General features: G+C 43.6%; 1 protein-coding gene across 1 annotated transcript in view; it reads left to right on the top strand.

Annotated features, from left to right (window-relative positions):
* Window positions 1–6,179: 6,179 nt before the first annotated feature.
* The window catches only part of LOC124259663 (pappalysin-1-like), a 41,982-nt gene continuing 25,191 nt past the window's right edge, over window positions 6,180–22,970 (top strand). Inside the window, exons 1-4 of the mRNA XM_046693843.1 lie at window positions 6,180–6,224; window positions 7,276–7,392; window positions 8,723–9,065; window positions 20,691–21,750. Coding sequence (XP_046549799.1) covers window positions 6,180–6,224; window positions 7,276–7,392; window positions 8,723–9,065; window positions 20,691–21,750 — 1,565 coding nt within the window. The remainder of the gene's footprint in view (window positions 6,225–7,275; window positions 7,393–8,722; window positions 9,066–20,690; window positions 21,751–22,970) is intronic.

Raw genomic sequence — 22,970 nt, 5'->3', positions numbered from 1 at the left:
ATACTTTGTAGACAGTCAGCGGGCAGTGTAGTCATAATACTTTGTCGTCAGTCAGAAGGCAGTGTAGTTATCATACTTTGTCGTCTGTCATCAGGCAGCGTAGTCATCATACTTTGTAGTCAGTCAGCAGGCAGTGTAGTCATCATACTGTGGATTCAGTCAGCAGGCAGTGTAGTCTTCATACTGTGGAGGCAGTCGGGAGGCAGTGTAGTCATCATACTGTGAATTCAGCAGTCAGCAGGCGGTGTAGTCATCATACTGTGATTTCAACAGTCAGCAGGCGGTGTAGTCATCATACTGTGGATTCAGTCAGCAGGCAGTGTATTCCTAATACTGTGGATTCAGGCAGCAGGGTGTGTAGTCATCATACTGTGGATTCAGTAAGCAGGAAGTGTATTCATCATACGGTGCATTCGGTCAACAGGCAGTGTAGTCATCATACTGTGGATTCAGGCAGCAGGGTGTGTAGTCATCATACTGTGGATTCAGTCAGCAGGCAGTGTAGTCTTCATACTGTGGAGGCAGTCGGGAGGCAGTGTAGTCATCATACTGTGAATTCAGCAGTCAGCAGGCAGTGTAGTCATCATACTGTGGATTCAGTCAGCAGGCAGTGTAGTCATCATACTTTGCCGTCAGTCAACAGGCAGTGTAGTCATCAAAATGTGGATTCAGTCAGCAGGGAGTGTAGTCAGCATACTTTGTAGGCAGTCAGCAGGCAGTGTAGTCATCATGCTGTGGAGGTAGTCGGGTGACAGTGTAGTCATCATACTGTGGATTCAGTCAGCAGGCAGTGTAGTCATGATACTGTGTAGTCAGTCAGCAGGCAGTGTAGTCATGATACTGTGTAGTCAGTCAGCAGGCAGTGTATTCATAATACTTTGTAGGCAGTCAACAGGCAGTGTAGTCATAATACTTTGTCGTCAGTCAGAAAGCAATGTAGTTATCATACTTTCTAGTCAGTCATCAGACAGCGTATTCATCAAATTTTGTATTCAGTCAGCAGGCAGTGTAGTCATCATACTGTGGAGGCAGTCGGGTGGCAGTGTAGTCATCATATTGTGAATTCAGCCAGCAGGCAGTGTAGTCATCATACTGTGGATTCAGTCAGCAGGCAGTGTAGTCATCAAACTGTGATTTTCAGTCAGCAGGCAGTGTAGTCATCATACTTTGCCGTCAGTCAACAGGCAGTGTAGTCGTCATAATGTGGATTCAGTCAGCAGGGAGTGTAGTCATCATACTGTGGATTCAGCCAGCAGGCAGTGTAGTCATCATACTGTGGAGGCAGTCAGCAGGCAGTGTAGTCATCATACTGTGGATTCAGTCAGCAGGCAGTGTAGTCATCATAATGTGGATTCAGTCAGCAGGCAGTGTAGTCAGCATACTTTGTAGGCAGTCAGCAGGCAGTGTAGTCATCATACTGTGGAGGCATTCGGGTGACAGTGTAGTCATCATACTGTGTAGTCAGTCAGCAGGCAATGTAGTCATCATACTTTGTATGCACTTAGCATCCAGTGTAGTCATAATACTTTGTCGTCAATCAGAAGGCAATGTAGTCATCATACTGTGGAGGCAGTCGGGTGACAGTGTAGTCACCATACTGTGGATTCAGTCAGCAGGCAGTGTAGTCATCATACTTTGTAGTCAGTCAGCAGGCAGTGTAGTCATGATACTGTGTAGTCAGTCAGCAGGCAGTGTAGTCATCATACTTTGTAGGCAGTCAACAGGCAGTGTAGTCATAATACTTTGTCGTCAGTCAGAAGGCAATGTAGTTATCACACTTTGTCGTCTGTCATCAGGCAGCGTAGTCATCATACTTTGTAGTCAGTCAGCAGGCAGTGTAGTCACCATACTGTGGATTCAGTCAGCAGGCAGTGTAGTCATCATACATTGTCGTCAGTCAACAGGCAGTGTAGTCATGATACTGTGGATTCAGTCAGCAGGCAGTGTATTCATCATACTGTGAAGGCAGTCGGGTGGCAGTGTAGTCATCATACTGTGGATTCAGTCAGCAGGCAGTGTAGTCATCATACTTTGTCGTCAGTCAGCAGGCAGTGTAGTCATCATACTGTGTAGTCAGTCAGAAGGCAGTGTAGTCATCATACTTTGAAGGCAGTCAGCAAACAGTGTAGTCATCATACTGCGTAGTCAGTCAGCACGCAGTGTAGTCTTCATACTGTGGATTCAGTCAGCAGGCGGTATAGTCATCATACTGTGGATTCAGTCAGCAGGCAGTGTAGTCAGCATACTTTGTAGTCAGTCAGCAGGCAGTGTAGTCATTATACTATGTAGTCAGTCAACAGGCAGTGTAGTCATCATACTTTGTAGGCAGTCAGCAGGCAGTGTAGTCAAAACACTTTGTCGTCTGTCAGAAGGCAATGCAGTTATCATACTTTGTCGTCAGTCAACAGGCAGTGTAGTCGTCATACTGTGGATTCAGTAAGCACGCAGTGTAGTCATCATACTGTGGATTCAGTCAGGAGGCAGTGTAGTCATCATACTGTGGAATCAGTCAGGAGGCAGTGTAGTCATCATACTGTGGATTCAGTCAGCAGGCAGTGTAGTCATCATACTGTTGATTCAGTCAGCGGAGCAGTGTAGTCATCATACTTTGGATTCAGTCAGCAGGCAGTGTAGTCATCATACTGTGGATTCAGTCAGCAGGCAGTGTAGTCATCATACTGTGGATTCAGTCAGCAGGCAGTGTAGTCATCATACTGTGGATTCAGTCAGCAGGCAGTGTAGTCATCATACTGTGGATTCAGTCAGCAGGCAGTGTAGCCATCATACTGTGGAGGCAGTCAGCAGGCTGTGTAGTCATCATACTGTGAATTCAGTCAGCAGGCAGTGTAGTCATCATACTGTTGATTCAGTCAGCAGGCAATGTAGTCATCATGCTGTGGATTCAGTCAGCAGACAGTGTAGTCATCATACTGTGGATTCAGTCAGCAGACAGTGTAGTCATCATCCTGTGTAGTCAGTCAGCAGGCAGTGTAGTCATCATACTTTGTCGTCAGTCAACAGGCAGTTTAGCCATCATACTGTGGATTCAGGCAACAGGCAGTGTAGTCATCATACTTTGTCGTCAGTCAACAGGCAGTGTAGTCATCATACTTTGTCGTCAGTCAACAGGCAGTGTAGTCATCATACTGTGGATTCAGTCAGCAGGCAGTGTAGTCATCATACGGTGGAGGCAGTCAGCAGGCAGTGTAGTCATCATACTGTGGAGGCAGTCGGGAGACAGTTTAGTCATCATACTGTGGATTCAGTCAGGAGGCAGTGTAGTCATCATACGGTGGAGGTAGTCGGGAGGCAGTGTAGTCATCATACGGTGGATTCAGTCAGCAGGCAGTGTAGTCATCATACGGTGGAGGCAGTCGGGAGGCAGTGTAGTCATCATACTGTGGAGTCATCCGGGAGGCAGTGTAGTCATCATACTGTGGAGGCAGTCAGGAGGCAGTGTAGTCATCATACGGTGGAGGCAGTCAGGCAGTGTAGTCATCATACTGTGGAGGTAGTCGGGAGGCAGTGTAGTCATCATACGGTGGAGGCAGTCAGCAGGCAGTGTAGTCATCATACGGTGGAGGCAGTCGGGAGGCAGTGTAGTCATCATACTGTGGATTCAGTCAGCAGGCAGTGTAGTCATCATACTGTGGATTCAGTCAGCAGGCAGTGTAGTCATCATACTGTGGATTCAGTCAGCAGGCAGTGTAGTCATCATACTGTGGATTCAGTCAGCAGGCAGTGTAGTCATCATACTGTGGATTCAGTCAGCAGGCAGTGTAGTCATCATACTGTGGATTCAGTCAGTGTAGTCATCAGGCTGTGTAGTCATGTAGTCATCATACTGTGGATTCAGTCAGCAGGCAGTGTAGTCATCATACTGTGGATTCAGTCAGCAGGCAGTGTAGTCATCATACTGTGGATTCAGTCAGCAGGCAGTGTAGCCATCATACTGTGAATTCAGTCAACAGGCAGTGTAGTCATCATACTGTGGATTCAGTCAGCAGGCAGTGTAGTCATCATACTGTGGATTCAGTCAGCAGGCAGTGTAGTCATCATACTGTGTAGTCAGTCAGCAGTCAGTGTAGTCATCTTACTTTGTCGTCAGTCAACAGGCAGTGTAGTCATCATACTGTGGATTCAGTCAGCAGGCCGTGTAGTCATCATACGGTGGAGGCAGTCAGCAGGCAGTGTAGTCATCTTACTTTGTCGTCAGTCAACAGGCAGTGTAGTCATCATACTGTGGATTCAGTCAGCAGGCAGTGTAGTCATCATATGGTGGAGGCAGTCAGCAGGCAGTGTAGTCATCATACTGAGGAGGCAGTCAGCAGGCAGTGTAGTCATCATATATGGTGGAGGCAGTCGGGAGGCAGTGTAGTCATCATACTGTGGATTCAGTCAGCAGGCAGTGTAGTCATCATACGTTGGAGGCAGTCAGCAGGCAGTGTAGTCATCATATGGTGGAGGCAGTCAGCAGGCAGTGTAGTCATCATACTGAGGAGGCAGTCAGCTGGCAGTGTAGTCATCATACGGTGGAGGCAGTCTGGAGGCAGTGTAGTCATCATACTGTGGATTCAGTCAGCAGGCAGTGTAGTCATCATACGTTGGAGGCAGTCAGCAGGCAGTGTAGTCATCATACTGTGGATTCAGTCAGCAGGCAGTGTAGTCATCATACGGTGGAGGCAGTCAGGAAGCAGTGTAGTCGCCACCTTTCTTGCTGTAGTTTGGGTGTGAATACGTTTGAATTCACTTTTGGTGTTAAGGCTAAATGTGTCTGGGTAGGACATTCAGCTAGCAACTGTAAGTTAAAAGGTGGAATAATTCATTGTGGGATGAGTACAAACATTTTAAATACAACGGTTGTATTCGCATGACTACTTTAGCAGGGCTTCCGTAATAAATCTATCGCTGGCTACACAATACACGGAGAAATGCAACCAATTTACAAGAGCTGCTGCTACCGTTGCGCCTTTACAAGTCTGTACAAGATAGCGGCAATAAACATGCCCAAACGACGACAAAAATAAAAAAGTGTGGCTCAAAATACCTATCTGTAACAAGTCAGGTTATCACTAGAAACCGCAGACAGCTCGTAATTAATTCTCATTCGTGTGTGTTTAGATAAACTTAGTTAAATTTACTTGACTGCCCCACAGGTAAGAAAAGAAAGTCTGACGTCGATAGTGTTTTTGTTTAGTGAATGAAATCTTTTGGAAGTAATTATCTTCCTGCTTGTCATCGCTTGCTTCAGATAAACGCTGTGTGTCTGTACAGAGCGCGGTATCGCTGGATGTAGCAGACAGGTAACGCACCCCATATGACCCAGACTTAGTCATACCTCACACTGTTATTGTGTCAGAGCGGTGTATACATGTATCGATCATTGTAGTCGGCACATATTACACATTACATGTATGTCTTTCACTTGAAACACACTGATATAGAGACTGTTCATTCATGGCATAACATTAGGAAGAATGGGACTTTGCATAAACATCTTAGAAAATGTAGTAACGAAGGTAGATCGTAATAAGTACCTGTCTTCTCATCCTTCGTAAGGATGGAATCTTTTCTTACATAATAAGAGCATTTATAATGCGCTAAACTCCATTCACTAGGTGAATGCTCATAACGCTAACAATGAAAGCACGGCAAATTACTACCCAGGCGCTATAAGGTTAATAGTCACATGACTTATCCCACTGGTACCCATTTTCTGCTGGGTAAACAGAGGCAATTTTGAACAAACTCGCTTGCCGGAGGACTTAAGTCCAAGCAACTCTCAGGAGCCAAGCTGCCAAACACGGTCACCCATCCGATACCTCTCCCTGCTCAACGTTGCTTAACTTCAACTGATTTGTGACCTGGCACAGGGCCACGCACCACCTTAATAGCTATTATGCAAGCTCGCAATTACAAAGCAGAATACGTCCCCTAACCAACACCCAATCAGAGCACATTGCAATATTTGGGTTCCGCTGAATCATATGGACCGTGTTATGGTGCCCTGAGGACGAGAATGGTGGCTCATGCAGTCAACCACTGGTATGCCTCGTGGTTCGAAGGTTTACAGTTGTCCCATCAATGCCTTTGATATCCACCTGTAATATTGCAGAAAACTTTATTACGATAACATCTATTGGCGAGAGGTCAATATCCTCCTCTGCCCCACGCTCAACATGGTGTACTGTTTTAAACTGCAGGCAACGTACGACCACTCGCATGTAACGAGGAAATTTCAGACCAGAAGGACCATGCATACAGTGAACTAAGACTGGCATTACTTCAATACGATCACATACAACAGTAGTTTCGGAGTGGCTATGTTCGTGTGAAGGCCTGCACAGACCACGACTTTTTCATAGGGCTTGTGTCTTTGAATCTTCCACTTGGCACATATCGCTCATATTGCCTTAAATATACTACACGTGTTTAGGGGCGGAACATAGACATTCACAGACAAAAATGGTATTATTTATTTATTTTATAGGAAGCTGACTATCAAAGCAGTGCATTAATGTTCCGCTTTTAAGGCTATGGATCTGATCATAGGTAAATCCTATTCCCGTTGAAAGTCGTACTTGCCACATCATCATCAACAGCCAACCCGTCTAGAGTTCAGAGTCTGATGCCAGTTTATATTAATAGCACTGACGTGGCGCCAGCTCCGTACAACACCGATCAGTTTTGTCTCAGTATCAGATCCAGGTCTTATTTTTAGATAATACGAAACTATACGCAACTAGACGTTATAACAGACCTTCGAGGAGAAACCTCAAGTGTGGACTGATCCTACACCATTACTGAGTGTTGTGATGCTGTCCACTTGGCATTCCAGGAATGAGTAGCAGAACTAATGGCGGTCCTATACTCTGTATAGAAGATGTACACCACAATACATACAGGGTGACACTTACAATATTGATGCTACACAATAGGGGTGTAGTACACAATGTGTTATCAATATGTACTGCCGCACCCCTCTCGCCCTTGTCAATAACAAATACCACAACCGTCTCTAATCAATCTTTCAGCACCTGTTGAACGTGCCGCAGGGCATTTAGATTTTATTCCTTAACATGTCAAGACGGTTGTTATTGTAACTTTCATGTAGAAACATCCTTTAAAAACCAAGAATGAAATATAATTTATGTCTTCAGTATCCTGTAGGCGGATTATTTTTGTTCTTGTGATGTAAGTTAAGAGTAAACATGTACGTACGTTATGTATACTGCCCTGTTGTGAGATGTGAGCTCTGTGTATTCCGTGTTGTAGGGTACGTATGCTCACTGGCAGTTAAGCCAGTTTGTCAGCCTGGAGAATGTTGTGGGCAGACTTGCCAATATGTACTTTAAGCTAGGCGGTCAAGCCAGTTCACGTGGCTACACCAGTGTAACCAATGCCCTTGCTATAGCAGTAATATCGATGAGTCATCTCTTCCCCAGAAACAATACAGATCAGCAGCTTTTACATTTTAAACGTTGTGTATCTTCTTAAACACCATATCGATTCCGTGCTATTTGATACAGTCTTACAGGAGAAGACACTGTAGTACAGTCATACCAATCCATCATCCGTATGTGAGACCCTCGTATGCTGTACATTGTAGGGACTTTTAATTTGGACGAGCTGTAGCATAGCGATATGTCACAAGTTAAGACCATCACATCGATACCAGTCTAATTATGTCTGTGTCCAGTCCCCGTAGACATGGCATTTCACTCCGCACTGGTCAGCGCCCCACTCACTGGTCCAGCCGGACACCGTCAGTCTCCGTGTCGCGGCTCAGTGAGGAGGAGATACAAGCCTGCCCACAGAGCTTCGCCGTCACCATGCTTAGTCATCATATTAATTCTAAGTTTTATAGTGGAAGTAGTAGGTATCTCTCTTTATCAGCTGATAGGATAACAACGTTAATGTGTCGTTCTGGTAATAGTACAGAGTTATCAAGTAAACATTCTACACGCTGCGGATCATAACACTCACATTCATACATATAATGAATGCATAGTCTGTTCCAATAAATAAAAACTTGAGACATGACGACCAAATAATAACAGCTTTCGACGAGGGCATAGCATGTTTCAGTGCAAATATTTACACGCAATAAGAGTTTTGTCCGTCTGAATCAGGTGCGCAGTGATGTATGAAGGGGATAGCGTACATCGACATCCTCAACTCGCCCTACCTTTCCCCCATCGCTATATCCCTATGCCCAATTACATCAGATTACTTGATTTCCATACAGTGTCAGAAGCGATGAACACTTCTGTTTTAACACTTGTGTCACTCTCTCAAGATGAGCGTAACAGATACTTGGAAAGTGACAGTGGTAGCTGGTACCGTGCTCCGCCGCCACCGCCGCCGATGGGTGCAGCCTTGTATTGTGCATATGAAATCAATGACGAACAGGGAGTTCAGTAGATGATGTTAGGGCGGAGGGTGGCGCTTCAGACCCGATAGTCCCCCACAGCAGTGTTATAGCGGCGCTCTCTAAACCCATCTCTTACTGCTGGCTTGACGGGTCGTCACGTGACCCTTCTGTCACACTGAGAGAAATCAGTTTGTGTAAACGTGAATTTACCTCGTGTTCTCATGTCACTGAATGTGCGATGTCCTCACTGCCGCCGAATCCACCATGCCTCCCCTACTTCCCAGACATCCCATCAACTCCTCACACAGGATCGGAGTTTTACTCGTGTTTTTTATTCTCTTATCTCAGGCATTTGAACAGAAAATCAACCGGCACTTTGCACACACTGAAAGAAAAAAGGATAAAGTGGCAAAAGAAACAAAAAACAGAGAGGACAAACTCAAAACTTCCTATAGTGTTACTGGGGGTGGGCAGAACGTGCACGTGCCGTCGAGGTACCCCCGGGATGTGCAAGGGGGTTGGGGCGAAAGGCGATCAAAGTTCGGTAACGCTGTGTACTTTTCTGGGCGACAGGTGCTAAACCTTACCCCCTCTCAACACTCGTTTACAACTCGTATCCCTATGGAACAGTTTACTGTCGAACTTTGGGTGCGGCCCGAGGGGGGTCAGGCAGACCCTGTCACATTTTTAGGTAAGTCATTTCTGATGAGATTTCTCATTATTAATGATCATTGAAACGACATAACGTATGTAACGCCGAGCATGTGGTTGTCGTTGCTTTGCTCAGTCACTGTTGAAAGCGTGTGAAGTGGTGGTTAGTGAAATGTTAACGTGAAAGAACGAATCTGTGTTCACCTTGAGACTGACAAGAATATCTAATCTCAATTTTAAAAGCTTAATGTTCTGTGTGTTTTGCTCATTGTGCCTATAACGCCGTCTAGTTTACCGCATGAATGCCGGCGTGACCACATCGCTCTACAATAGCAGAATTAGGATTGCGATTAAGGCTTTTTAAGAAGAATTGTGCAATGTGTGTGGCCTAACCCCTCTTGAAATCTATCACGATAACACAGTCAACCATTGGACAGACTATTTATTGTTCGACATTTTACATATAAAGCTAAATATTCCGGTTTCGCTTTTGTAATTAAAGTGTCTTTTCTAAAGGATAACCATTTGATCAAACGTGAGTTGGTGAGTGAGTTGAACTTAACGCCGCTTTGAGAAGTATTCGGCTTTATTACCGAGTGTCATCTGGACATGGAATACAAGCTCTAAGTGATGCAGGTTGGAGACATTTGGCAGTTTGGTGAAGTCTGTGATCTGAGGCATGGTGCTGACAACGTGATGGTGAAGGAAGAACATTTCTCTCTCAGGAACACCATGACTACCTATCAAGCTGTTAGTGTGCTTTATGTGGTACCATTTATACCGATAATGTGTATAATACCTTGTCCTAGTAGCTTAACGTGTCACTGACTTTACAGTAGACACACGTATGGGAGAAAACAAAAGCACGGAATTTATGAATCATGATATTTCCCCACTGTAAAGGACTGTTACTGCCTATAGATGATAAAATGGTAAATCTAAAATCCTATGTTCGCCTGAAAGTCCCTTCAACAAACAGTTAAAGTTATTCCTTATACATCATCTAGCCTTTGATAAGAGATCTCCAGACATGCCATTTGATTGAAACTTCAAGGTTGGAGTTAAAATCGATTTCGTGAGAAAGATTTAAGAATAGCATGGCGGAGTCGCCGGTTGCTTGCATATTTTGTTTAAATCGGTTGTTGATCGTTTCACTGAAAGTTGAAACACCCGAATTTATCCGAAGAGTCGTATTCTCAGTTAAATAACTGTATATAGGATAATATTTTTATTGAGGATTATTTTCCATCACGAACTGTTTAAAAAGTAGTGTATTTGCTAGCATAAAGAACTATTCGGCGAAAGATACATCATAGGGGTGCCCGTATTATGAAATGAAACCACCAAAAGGTGTCCGTATTATGAAGAAAAACTTTAAGAGGCGTCCGCAATAAGAAAAGAACTTCCTAGATGTGTCCGAATTATAACATGTACATCCCACGGTCACCTAGACAATACAGTATGTACATCGCAGGCTTGTCAACACAGTAAAAGACGCAAATATACACCGCAGGAGTACCCACATAATTAAAGTTATTATCAAAGGTACATATTTTTCATAGCATTCCTAGATAACTGAATGTGTCACTCCATATATCCTTTTGAGATCATTTATACGACCGCGAAAGTATAAATATGTAAATAGTAACGTTCGTACGTGTTTCAGACCCGTGAAGATCCGGGTTAGAATTGGTCTTCAGCTAGTTGGTTTTCCCATGCTTGTTGTAAGAGGCAACCAAGGGAACCGGGTCGTCAGACTTACTCACTTGGTTGATGAATGTCATCGTATCCCAACAGATCGATGCTCATGATGTCAGTCATTGGATTGTCTGGCCCAGACTTGGTTATTTACAGACCTCCATCGTTAACAAACGAACGAACGAAGGGACAAACACGATATTTGTTAAATGACCTGAACAGGAAATGGCAATTTAGGCATACGACAGTGGGTAATGGTGTTCTATGTTTGTTTGCGTTCACTGACGTCTTTGATTGCATGACTGTCACGGAATACGCTTGACTCGACCAATCAACACTAACAACATTGCATATTAGACACGTCTACTGTATGCGTATATTTCATATGCAGAATTATTCTGCAGTTATCGTTGAACCAATACCTCGGCACATTATCGACACAAATATATAATCACTTTCCAATTCAGCAGTAAACAAAAAATGTTTAAAAGATCAGTGAAGGCACTTTCGTACTCGTCGTGTTGGTCATTTAGGCGTCGTGTACTTGATCGGAACGACACCCGTATAATGGCAGCGAGAGTGAGGTACATCGGAACGACACCCGGATAATGGTAGCGAGAGTGAGGTACATCAGAACGACACTCGGATACTGGCAGCGAGAGTGAGGTACATCAGAACGACGCTCGGATAATGGTATCGAGAGTGAGGTACATCAGAAGGACACTCGGATAATGGTAGCGAGAGTGAAGTTCATCAGAACGACACTCGGATAATGGCAGCGAGAGTGAAGTACATCAGAACGACACTCGGATAATGGCAGCGAGAGTGAGGTACATCAGAACGACACTCGGATAATGGTAGCGAGTGAGGTACATCAGAACGACACTCAGATAATGGTAGCGAGTAGAGGAAGTACATCAGAACGACACCCAGATAATGGTAGCGAGAGTGAGGAACGACACCCAGATAATGGCAGCGAGAGAGAAGTACATCAGAACGACACCCAGATAATGGCAGCGAGAGTGAAGTACATCAGAACGACACCCAGATAATGGCAGCGAGAGTAAAGTACATCAGAACGACACCCAGATATTGGTAGCGAGAGTGAAGTACATCAGAACGACACCCAGATAATGGCAGCGAGAGTGAAGTTCATCAGAACGACACTCGGATAATAATGGCATCAGAACGACACTCGGATAATGGCAGCGAGTGAAGTACATCAGAACGACACTCGGATAATGGCAGCGAGAGTGAAGTACATCAGAACGACACCCAGATAATGGTATCGAGAGTGAAGTTCATCAGAACGACACCCAGATAATGGCAGCGAGAGTGAAGTACATCAGAACGACACTCAGATAATGGTAGCGAGAGTGAGGTACATCAGAACGACACCCAGATAATGGTAGCGAGAGTGAAGTACATCAGAACGACACCCAGATAATGGCAGCGAGAGTGAAGTACATCAGAACGACACCCAGATAATGGTAGCGAGAGTGAAGTTCATCAGAACGACACCCAGATAATGGTAGCGAGAGTGAGGTACATCAGAACGACACCCGGATAATGGTAGCGAGAGTGAGGTACATCAGAACGACACTCGGATAATGGCAGCGAGAGTGAGGTACATCAGAACGACACCCAGATAATGGCAGCGAGAGTAAAGTTCATCAGAACGACACCCAGATAATGGCAGCGAGAGTGAAGTTCATCAGAACGACACCCAGATAATGGTAGCGAGAGTGAAGTACATCAGAACGACACCCAGATAATGGTAGCGAGAGTGAAGTACATCAGAACGACACCCAGATAATGGCAGCGAGAGAGAAGTACATCAGAACGACACCCAGATAATGGTAGCGAGAGTGAAGTACATCAGAACGACACCCAGATAATGGCAGCGAGAGTGAAGTACATCAGAACGACACCCAGATAATGGCAGCGAGAGTGAAGTACATCAGAACGACACCCAGATAATGGCAGCGAGAGTGAGGTACATGAGAACGACACCCAGATAATGGTAGCGAGTGAGTGAAGTACATCAGAACGACACCCAGATAATGGCAGCGAGAGAAAGTACATCAGAACGACACCCAGATAATGGCAGCGAGTGAAGTACATCAGAACGACACCCAGATAATGGTAGCGAGAGTGAGGTACATCAGAACGACACTCGGATAATGGTAGCGAGAGTGAAGTACATCAGAACGACACCCAGATAATGGTAGCGAGAGTGAAGTACATGAGAACGACACCCAGATAATGGCAGCGAGAGTGAAGTACATCAGAACGACACCCAGATAATGGTAGCGAGAGTGAGGTACATCAGAACGACACTCGGATAATGGCAGCGACAGTGAGGTACATCAGAACGACACCCAGATAATGGTAGCGAGAGTGAAGTACATCACAACGACACCCAGATAATGGTAGCGAGAGTGAAGTTCATCAGAAGGACACCCAGGTAATGGCAGCAAGAGTGAGATAGCTAGAAGGACACTCGGATAATGGCAGCGAGAGTGAGCTAGCTAGAAGGACACCCGGGTAATGGCAGCAAGAGTGAGATAGCTAGAAGGACGCCCGGGTAATGGCAGCAAGAGTGAGATAGCTAGAAGGATACCCGGGTAATGGCAGCAAGAGTGAGATAGCTAGAAGGACACCCGGGTAATGGCAGCAAGAGTGAGATAGCTAGAAGGACACCCGGGTAATGGCAGCAAGAGTGAAATAGCTAGAAGGACACCCGGGTAATGGCAGCAAGAGTGAGATAGCTAGAAGGACACTCGGATACTGGCAGCGAGAGTGAGCTAGCTAGAAGGACACCCGGGTAATGGCAGCAAGAGTGAGATAGCTAGAAGGACACCCGGGTAATGGCAGCGAGAGTGAGGTAGCTAGAAGGACACCCGGGTAATGGCAGCAAAAGTGAGGTAGCTAGAAGGACACTCGGGTAATGGCAGCGAGAGTGAGATAGCTAGAAGGACACCCGGGTAATGGCAGCAAGAGTAACTAGAAGGACACCCGGGTAATGACAGCGAGTGTGAGCTAGCTAGAAGGACACCCGGGTAATGGCAGCAAGAGTGAGATAGCTAGAAGGACACCCGGGTAATGGCAGCGAGAGTGAGCTAGCTAGAAGGACACCCGGGTAATGGCAGCGAGAGTGAGTTAGCTCAGAGGTAATTTCATGTCAACTGAGATACAGGGCTGATAATGTCGATTCAGATACCTTTACTTCATCTGCGATATATGCATATACGACAATATATGCTTTTAGGTGTGAACCTAGTTAATCATGTGTCATTGACAAAATACAAGATAGACAATTTTATGGATAACAACTTCTTTATTTCGTCAGTGCGACGTTTCGATACAGATTCTTGTACCGCTGTCAAGCAGATCTGATCAGCACCAGAGCACCAGCGTTAAGTGGGATGTACATATATTTCGTATTAGCACATTTACATCTACTGGTGACGTAGTTTCAGTAAACATGTGGGTATATTGTTCATGACAGCATACACCAGATCCTCGAAAGAGATGAATTTGATGTCACTACAGATTTTGGTTGTGCTGAAGCAGCTTGCCGACATTGTGAAATGTACTTGCTTCGTGGAAGTATATCATGTACTGCTTCCACATAATATTACACAATGTATGATTGAAGTAGAATTGTTTCCAAACTCCCGATCATCCACTGGGTTGTCCTGAGTGAGTCACGTGAGATGGAGGAGAGCGACACGAGGATAATGCTATCGAGGGTGAGATCCAAGGCAGCGGCACCCGGATAATGGCAGCGAGCGTGAGATGCAAGACAACTAACTGCTCCTGATACTTGCATCGAGGGTGAGATACAAGACAGGTGCACCCTGATAATGGCATCGTACAAACGGTATGCTAACAAAGGGAAACGCCACATTCGTGGGAATATCAATTGGAAAATCCAGGGTGTTGAGCAGGGCTTCTGGTACTGGTAATGCCCTGAAACATAAGAACTAAGAACTCAACAGAATGCAGCACTGGCTTAGAAAAACTGAAACAGAATAACTAATGGATTACGTCACCAAATGTTGTGTACGTCATTCGATTTGGAGTCCTCTAACAACGGCGAGATGCCATTTTGAGTTATTGGCACACTGACGTTGAAAGTAAAAGAACAATGGTCAAGAGCGCAGTGTTTCACCCATGAAATGACTTAAGCATTGTTGCAGTACTTCTGCTGGTACTTCCATCTCACAACTTTCGAATGTTTCCTAATCTAAATCATTACCGTTGTTTCTAAAATATGCATGTCGTGGTTGGACGATATGTTTCTTTTCATTCATGTCATCTGTTTTGTATATAAGCCATGATGCTAATCAGATGATGCGCCCTCAATAAAATAGGATTCGTTCGCCTGATAACTTGCTTACCCGCTGATAGTGCTGCCCAATGTAGCCATAAAACATTCTACCATGTTCAACTTGATTATGATGAGTCGATTAGAGAGATACTTATAGCCTGTCATGTGTATATCTTATTGCGCATTCCATGATTTATATGAAAGGGTTTCTTTCTCAACTTACGGTCGGTAAGCTGCTTGAAATATTGATATTAACGCATGTAGGTTATAACATGAAATGTTGAGAGGTATCTTGAATATTTAAGGTATGTGTGACATTCTGACGTGGACATAACTGGACTAAAGTAGCTACATAACCGATATTTGTTAAGCTACAGCGTCATGCTTTGTTTACAGTCGATTAAGCTGGTATCTTCAATTCACCTACTCAAAACATTGGAGTTGACCAGTGTGTCTTTACGCAATATTTTCGCGTTCATCGTCACTACGATATTGATACCTCCCTACAATAGATGTTTCCTGTCATAGTAACTTATAATATATGTGATGAAAAATCATTAACAACCGTAAACCAGCAGGGGGAATATAGAAAATATTGACAAGTGTAATGCTGGTATCTGTGTTGTTAAGTCAGCTTCTGTGGGTAAATGGCGTAAACAATCATGACAAAGCTTCTCTTCTGCAGCAAGATTGTACAGTCTTAATTCAAACGAACCATTGTCGAATAGCAATGAACAACCTATCGACATACTGGGCTGTCCAGTAGAGGCGATCTCTCTCTCGGCGTCTGACCACTCCGGCCAGACACGGTCAGTCGGTTGGCCGACCTATCCCGTGTCTAGGTCAAGCGATGGCTGGTGAGTCATGCAGCCAGGTCAGATGAGATACGCTCCCCAGGGTGGTGTGTCCGAGCCAAGATACACGTATCATCTTAGCTATGGATCTGCAACACGTGGTCACTTTCATTACGATACTAGTACCGCCAGAGAGTGATTAAGGAAAAGTTTTAGAAACCTGGTCAATTTACTTGCTTTATTATCCCCACGAGACTGAGCAGTGTGTCCCTATATATTATTGAGATAATCCCAGTGGTGTCACCAGACGATAGAAGTCGCCATCTTAAAATTACAACGGCAAAAGGCGGCATTGCTTACACATTGATTTGGTTGTGTCTGCCTGAGATTGTGAAGTTATCTTGTGGCTGGCGGTCGAGACGACGTGAAGTAGCCTTCTCTTTCGGGTCAGAGTAAAACTTGGCCGTGACACGTGATGACACGATAGAAGTTGTGTAACTGTGCATCGTCCGGCTGTGAGGACGGTAGGAAGCACGAACCCTTGTCCCGGCAGAACACAGCTATAGCGTGATCAATCAGTCTCAAGTATTATAGTCTCTTCATTGAGTGGATTATTTAGATAGTCCACAGTAATGCCTAACTGGAATTCCTTTCAGCTGTTGATGAAACTCATGATTCCTCATATTCCGTTACATGGAATACTTACTGTTCTTGTTATGGTATATGTGTAAAGCATCATTCTGCTGCATTACCTGGACCTATCAAATGTTGTTTCGCAAGCACCGGTGATCGTACATAGCACCAGCGAACCCAGAACCCATAATTTCGAACATCTGATTCACATGTATTGCTGTGGAGAAGAAATTAGTTTTAAAGCGCATCAGGAATTTCAAGTCATGTGTGCCACGAAACAACCCTTATACAGATTGCTATATTTATACCTACATGTAACAACTCTTACATATCACTCAATTCTATCACTGCCCAGGAGATATATTCCTTTAACGCCGATAGTAATATATACAAACAAGAAGAAAATGTCATCAATATAATTCAGTCACATCGCGAATGTGTCCAGATGATTCAGACGTCAAGCGATGGGAGAGAGAGTGAATGTTGTTTTAACACCACAGTCATCAATATTCAAGCATTTCACGGCGGCGGGGGAATCTGTCTGGGTCAAACATTCCATAAGATTAAGAACTAGTATCACTCCAACCTGATCTGAGAATATCCCTGTCAGTGTCTGTTTCTGAAGATTTAGGAAACTAAGCATTCATTCTTACACGTTTTTCCAAAGAAAACGTTTGTATATATGGCTGAACACATTCACTTAAGAAAGAAACGGGTAGGGCAGCTTTGGTTCGGACGTTCAATGATTAGCATTTGTTACAAAACACGTATTTAAAATTCATGCTTAACGATTTATGAGCATCTGTTTGAATGACCTCTTTTCATACTTCATGACACTTAATATAGGATATACATGTATTCAACATCCACACATAGATGGGTGTATTATCTCGGCTTTCCACGGTTTAGGACAGTGTATTTGCACAAACATGCCCTCTGTTCTTGCGTGAAACAAATGAAGGGAAGTAACTCTGAATTTGTTGAAGGACCTACCACGACGCTAGTGACTATTCTTTACCTGTAAGTGATAAATGCTTTCTTGGAGCGTGTCCCGCCAAGGTGAATGCGCCATGCAGAGGTAATCCCCCCGGGTATGACAGATGATAAACGACTTATCCAGTCAGCATCCCCTTGTAGACGCATTCTGTCCACGGGGGTTGGCAACTACAAACACCACATTTAAAACACTTTGCGACCCAGTGTCGAGCAGTATTACACTGAGTTTATCACTTTTTGATATTTTCTGTGAATGAACGCACTTTGGCTTGTGGATTTTGTTTGCTGGGTAACTCACTGTGAAGAACAGCAACATAGACCTTTGACAAACGTATTTTGTCCAACTTGGATGATACCATACTCCATAGCTCTAGTTACTCTAAAGATAAGTAGACAGAGAAAATATTTTAAAATATCATTTATTAAAACAGAGGCAAGATATTATGTGTGCCTAATCATGGAATGCCGACCATTCAAACCGTTTCAAAGAAATTTCGTAAGAAGGTTTTCACCTAATTCTTAATCAAAACGCACTATGGATAGCTTGAAAATAATACTGTAACACTATTTTACAATTATAACGAAACAATAAAAAAAGTTGTTCAAATTAAGATATTGCAGTGTAAGTATTATACAAAAATGAACAAAATAATGTCCTTCTACATTTCCTCAATTATTTATGTTACCTAGATCTGTGAATAACAGAGTAGTATGTTATACCTCTAAGCTGTTGCTCTGACGACGCGATACATTCCGCCATGCCAGTCTTGCCGTGTGGGTCGTGGCGTTTTATCACCAGTCAAAACAAGGCAAGGTGCACCAGCCCAAGCTCTGGGGTGGCTACTGTCCGCGACAATGAGATTTCACCGTCTGTGCTCCTAGATAATGTGCCAAATCCCAGTATCAAAGGGACTTCTAAAGGGTACGCGCTGGGAGTCCATCGCCTTCCTGATGAATCTGCAGTGGTAGCTCCCAGTGCACAACGCAGATCGACGAGGAAAATAAAGCGACATTCTTCTCGTAGGCCCGTAATCAAAAGCCACCATGGTGGTCTGTTTACATTCTTGAACGGGTAGCGCAAAGCCAGATGAACACAACAGCATGGAAGAGGTATATTCGACCACAGAACATTCGTAAAGATACTGCTTTTCTATGGGCGGGAGTCTTATGACGTCACGCAGCCAGTGAGCGCGGCCACCCCAGTGTACAGTTGTGGGTAGTGAGACGATACAAATGGAAGGCTGTGTTAAGCTGTTAGGTTTACGGTAACAGAAGAACGTTTGCCATTGTTGGACTACCCCGACTGCACTTGCTGCCTTCAGTGCCGTCAAAAGGAGATGTTTTAGCATTGACAATCTATAGTAAAAGGCGGTTACATCGGATTTCTTTCACTGGCTGCCTACACTTGTATAGAAATAAACACCAGTTCTTGAATTTGTCTTGCGCCTTTGGTGGGCTTCATAGTAAACCTGTAAAGCCAGTGCTGAAAGACATTTCAGGATTGTGCTTCACTGAAGCACTGTAAGCAATACATTCCTTTTGTTCTATTTTGCCATAAAACACGTTTTTAGCTTTCAGAGATCTTGGGTAAAACGGGTACACTGTATGGTATCGTACCTGAATGACAGTTTGATAATCTCTTTGATTTCACATTAAAACCATTTAATGTGAAAGCAGTGTTTGACAGAAGAAACTTTGACACGGCTATGGCTGAGGATGATAATGTCAACGTTCCACTAAGTCAGCTCCCTACCACCTCTTTATGTGTTTGTCCACATTTTCTCCCGATGTTGTATTTAGAGTATCCGTTCGTGTTTTGTATTCATCGGTATGTTCACACACTTCACATGTCTGTGATCATTACTGCTGATTTGTTGATTAATACAGGTGTGAACGTACACGACTGGAAAATGGATTAACGATCGCTTGTTATGTGTAGATGCTACACGTGTTCAAATAGACACCCGACTGCCCGTTACGAGCAGTTGTTAGAAATATGGTTTAATGTGGGGAAGACAAGCGATAACTGATAGCATCAGCAATATCAGTAAAGCGGAAGGACTTCTGCCTCTGCTAGGTCATTGCTACATCAAGGCCAGTACTCTTAAAACCTTTTAGTTCATCAGTTCTGTGCACCAAAACTACTTCACTTTTTAAACCGCCCAAGTAAGAATCTGAAGCTTCAGGAGGATATCTTAGATTTCCTTTTGGCTTAAATATCAAAATTAAAATTTGATATACTATTTCTTTGAATAACAAATAGTAATATCGATGTTAGACTGAGATTAGTTAGCTCTTACGCCAGCTATTGCACAACCACGCTGTTATTGCTAGATGGGTAACGATGTCGCTGCAACATCACGTTTGTTGTGGACGTTTCTCTAGAACTGTTGTACTTGGTTTCTTTTGTTTAATTTCGATGCCTATCAGGTCTTTGAATCTCATTTTAAAGTGATACAGATATGGAAGAGAGTTTTATGGATGTCAGCTTGTTTACTATTAGGAACACAACGCTGGAGTATATACTTACTCTTTCATTTGGTATATATACTTACATCCTTCATCACCTGATGAAGGAGAAAGTATATGCTCCGAAACGTTGTGTTTCTCATGGTAAATAAGTTGTGTCCATCTTCCTTCGATACCTATGTCAAACATGTCACATGTTACAAGTAATGTTTCACACAGAAGTAGACATCGCTGCTCTTTCAATGATGATCCACTCATGGGCCGAAGATTCACTGACCTAGAGTTCACATTCGATTTAGGTTTAAACTTTGATTTTTGGTTGGTCAGCTCCTTATCCCTGCTAATGGCTTTCACCAAATGGGTTTGACCTGAATCCATTTCTTCCAACGCGAAGCTTGACACCTCGTGATATGATACGGTTAAAAACCCACTCGTTAGGCTGAGGTGGTATACCGATGAACCAAAGGATGAACAAAATACTAAAGTGTGACTTACAGAATCGCTATTAGACAAGTAGAATAATATAAACCAAATATTTTCTATCCGATATTTGGGTTAGTCCTGCACAATGAAAAGATTAAATTTGGTGTATATTCACCAAGATTGTTTGAGAAGACAATCGTAATAGTGAGGCAAAGTGGGAGGATTAAAAAGAATGATTAAGGAAATAAATATAGTATGATAACGGGAAAACCCATTTACCCATTTACTTTCTGAATTTGTTATGTATCTTTTGCAGAGCTCTATGACACATGCGACGGATTCTTGACATCCGGGCACTGGTCTCTCGGACTCCAGACATTTAGGGGAGACGGGGCAGCGGACTCACGGATGTTTTTTTCATTACAAACCCAGAGATCATCAAAACCAACCGCCATCTTCACACATAAACAGTATGAACCTAACAAGTGGATCCACATTGTGGCATCATACGACGGAACCATGATGGTTTTGTATATCAACAGTGCAAGGATCACAGTGGCACCAGACCAGAAAGGAAATATTTCCAGCCTCTCCTCTTCTGCGTGCAAAGAAATTCATTTGGGAGGAAACATCTCCAATGGACATTTCTTTAGAGGTAGTGTCGATGAATTAAGGCTATGGCAGTTGCCATTGAAACATATAAATATTAAACAAAATATGTTCGTTGCAACAAAAGCGTTGAAGGACGCAGAGGGTTTAGTGTTTGGGGATGATTTTAATGACGTTACAAACTGGAAATTGATCACAGGACATAGTCTAGAAATTATCCATTCAAACATTCCATATCAGAGTCATGACATGTCTGTGTCTGTGCCACCATGTGGCGAAACAGTATGTGATGACCCGAAAGTAGTCCAAAGTTACACAAACACTTGGCAAATGCGCCATGAAAAGGTAATCCAGTACAGAGTTGTTAATTTGATGGATGATGACGGGTCAAATCCTATTGTTACTAACCAACAGATCATCGTGCAACATGAAGCATTAAAGACTGCATTTGAACAGTACAATATCACATTTGACTTGAGTATAGAAAATATAAGGAATTCATCATTACGAAAACATCTCATAATGATAGCATGTGATCCCATAAACGTGGGTGACGGCAACTGCCAAGCTGAATGCCAACATCCAAGGACTGGCTACGACGGAGGCGACTGTGATTCTGTGAAGGTGAAGTGCAACCCGAGTAAGAAAGGTAACGGAAAGTGTGACTTTGAATGTAACAAGGCGTACCACGACTGGGACTGGAACGACTGCTGCCTCCCCGGCCCCGACACCCACTACACATGCTACAACTATACATCTCCATGGCGGTGAGTATCCTACTGAGATACGACTGACAACAGTCAAATACTGCCTGACACATTTATCCCATCATGTGTGTGCCTCCATCATGTATTCCCGCTAAGTTCAATAATGTGTTAAGACTAAAATAAAACTTTCATTCATAGTAGTGCTAGCTGTACCAACTTATAGTGAAACCACTTTTGAATATGCTCATTAAGTATACATTATGTAATATGTACGGCCGGTTTTATGTGTGTAGTATCTGAATGTATTGTCTTACATGAGTGATGAGTGGCCATGGAATGTACAGGTTCTTACGTTTCAGAGAAGCACTGTAAAAAGCGAAAATGAAATACGTGTGGTGCCCAAATGTTTCTGAATAGTCAGTTAAATGAATACACATATTGTTATTTATTACTATTATTATTGGGAAGAGCATAAATACCGTTTGTCCAATGGTGGGACGACTAAATACTACTGTATAAATTTGTTACACACACACACACACACACACACACACACACACACACACACACACACACACACACACACACACACACACACACACACACACACACACACACACACACACACACTCACTCACTCACTCACTCACTCACTCACTCACTCACTCACTCACTCACTCACTCACTCACTCACTCACTCACTCACTCACTCACTCACTCACTCACTCACTCACTCACTCACTCACTCACTCACTCACACTCTCACACTCACACTCACACACACTCACACTCACACTCACACTCACACTCACACACACACACACACACACACACACACACACACACACTCACACACACTGACGTCATTCAGTTAACATAATCACAACGCTTGTATAACATTACTTCATCAATGAGCTATTATAACATCTTAAATGGCCATAGAAAAAACCGACGTGTTTGACTAAAAGCGTCTAATCCAATTCAATTCCCTGTCTCTCCTTGGGGACTGAGTAATGTTGATCTTTTGAAATGCCAACAATTCAACTTCCCCGTGTCCAATGAAGTGAGAAAACTATTGGCAATTCAGATGAGTGTATTGTCTACTGAAGGCACCCGATATGGAGGTGAAGGTCATTGCTTGTGAGGTGGAGCACAAGGTGTACACAAGCTGTATTGATCTCATCCCCAACACAAAAACTGACGTACAACCTCAAATCTGCAATCATTCTAATGTAGCACACAATCACTGGTCGCTGCTTGTTGTGTGTCTGAGTCATACA

The sequence above is a fragment of the Haliotis rubra genome, unplaced genomic scaffold (assembly GCF_003918875.1).
Source record: "Haliotis rubra isolate DU_JTF1 unplaced genomic scaffold, ASM391887v1 Scf1180, whole genome shotgun sequence".
Taxonomy (NCBI): Eukaryota; Metazoa; Mollusca; class Gastropoda; order Lepetellida; family Haliotidae; genus Haliotis; species Haliotis rubra.
The sequence above is the reverse complement of the archived record's forward strand: the minus strand, read 5'-3'. Positions and strand labels throughout refer to the sequence as shown.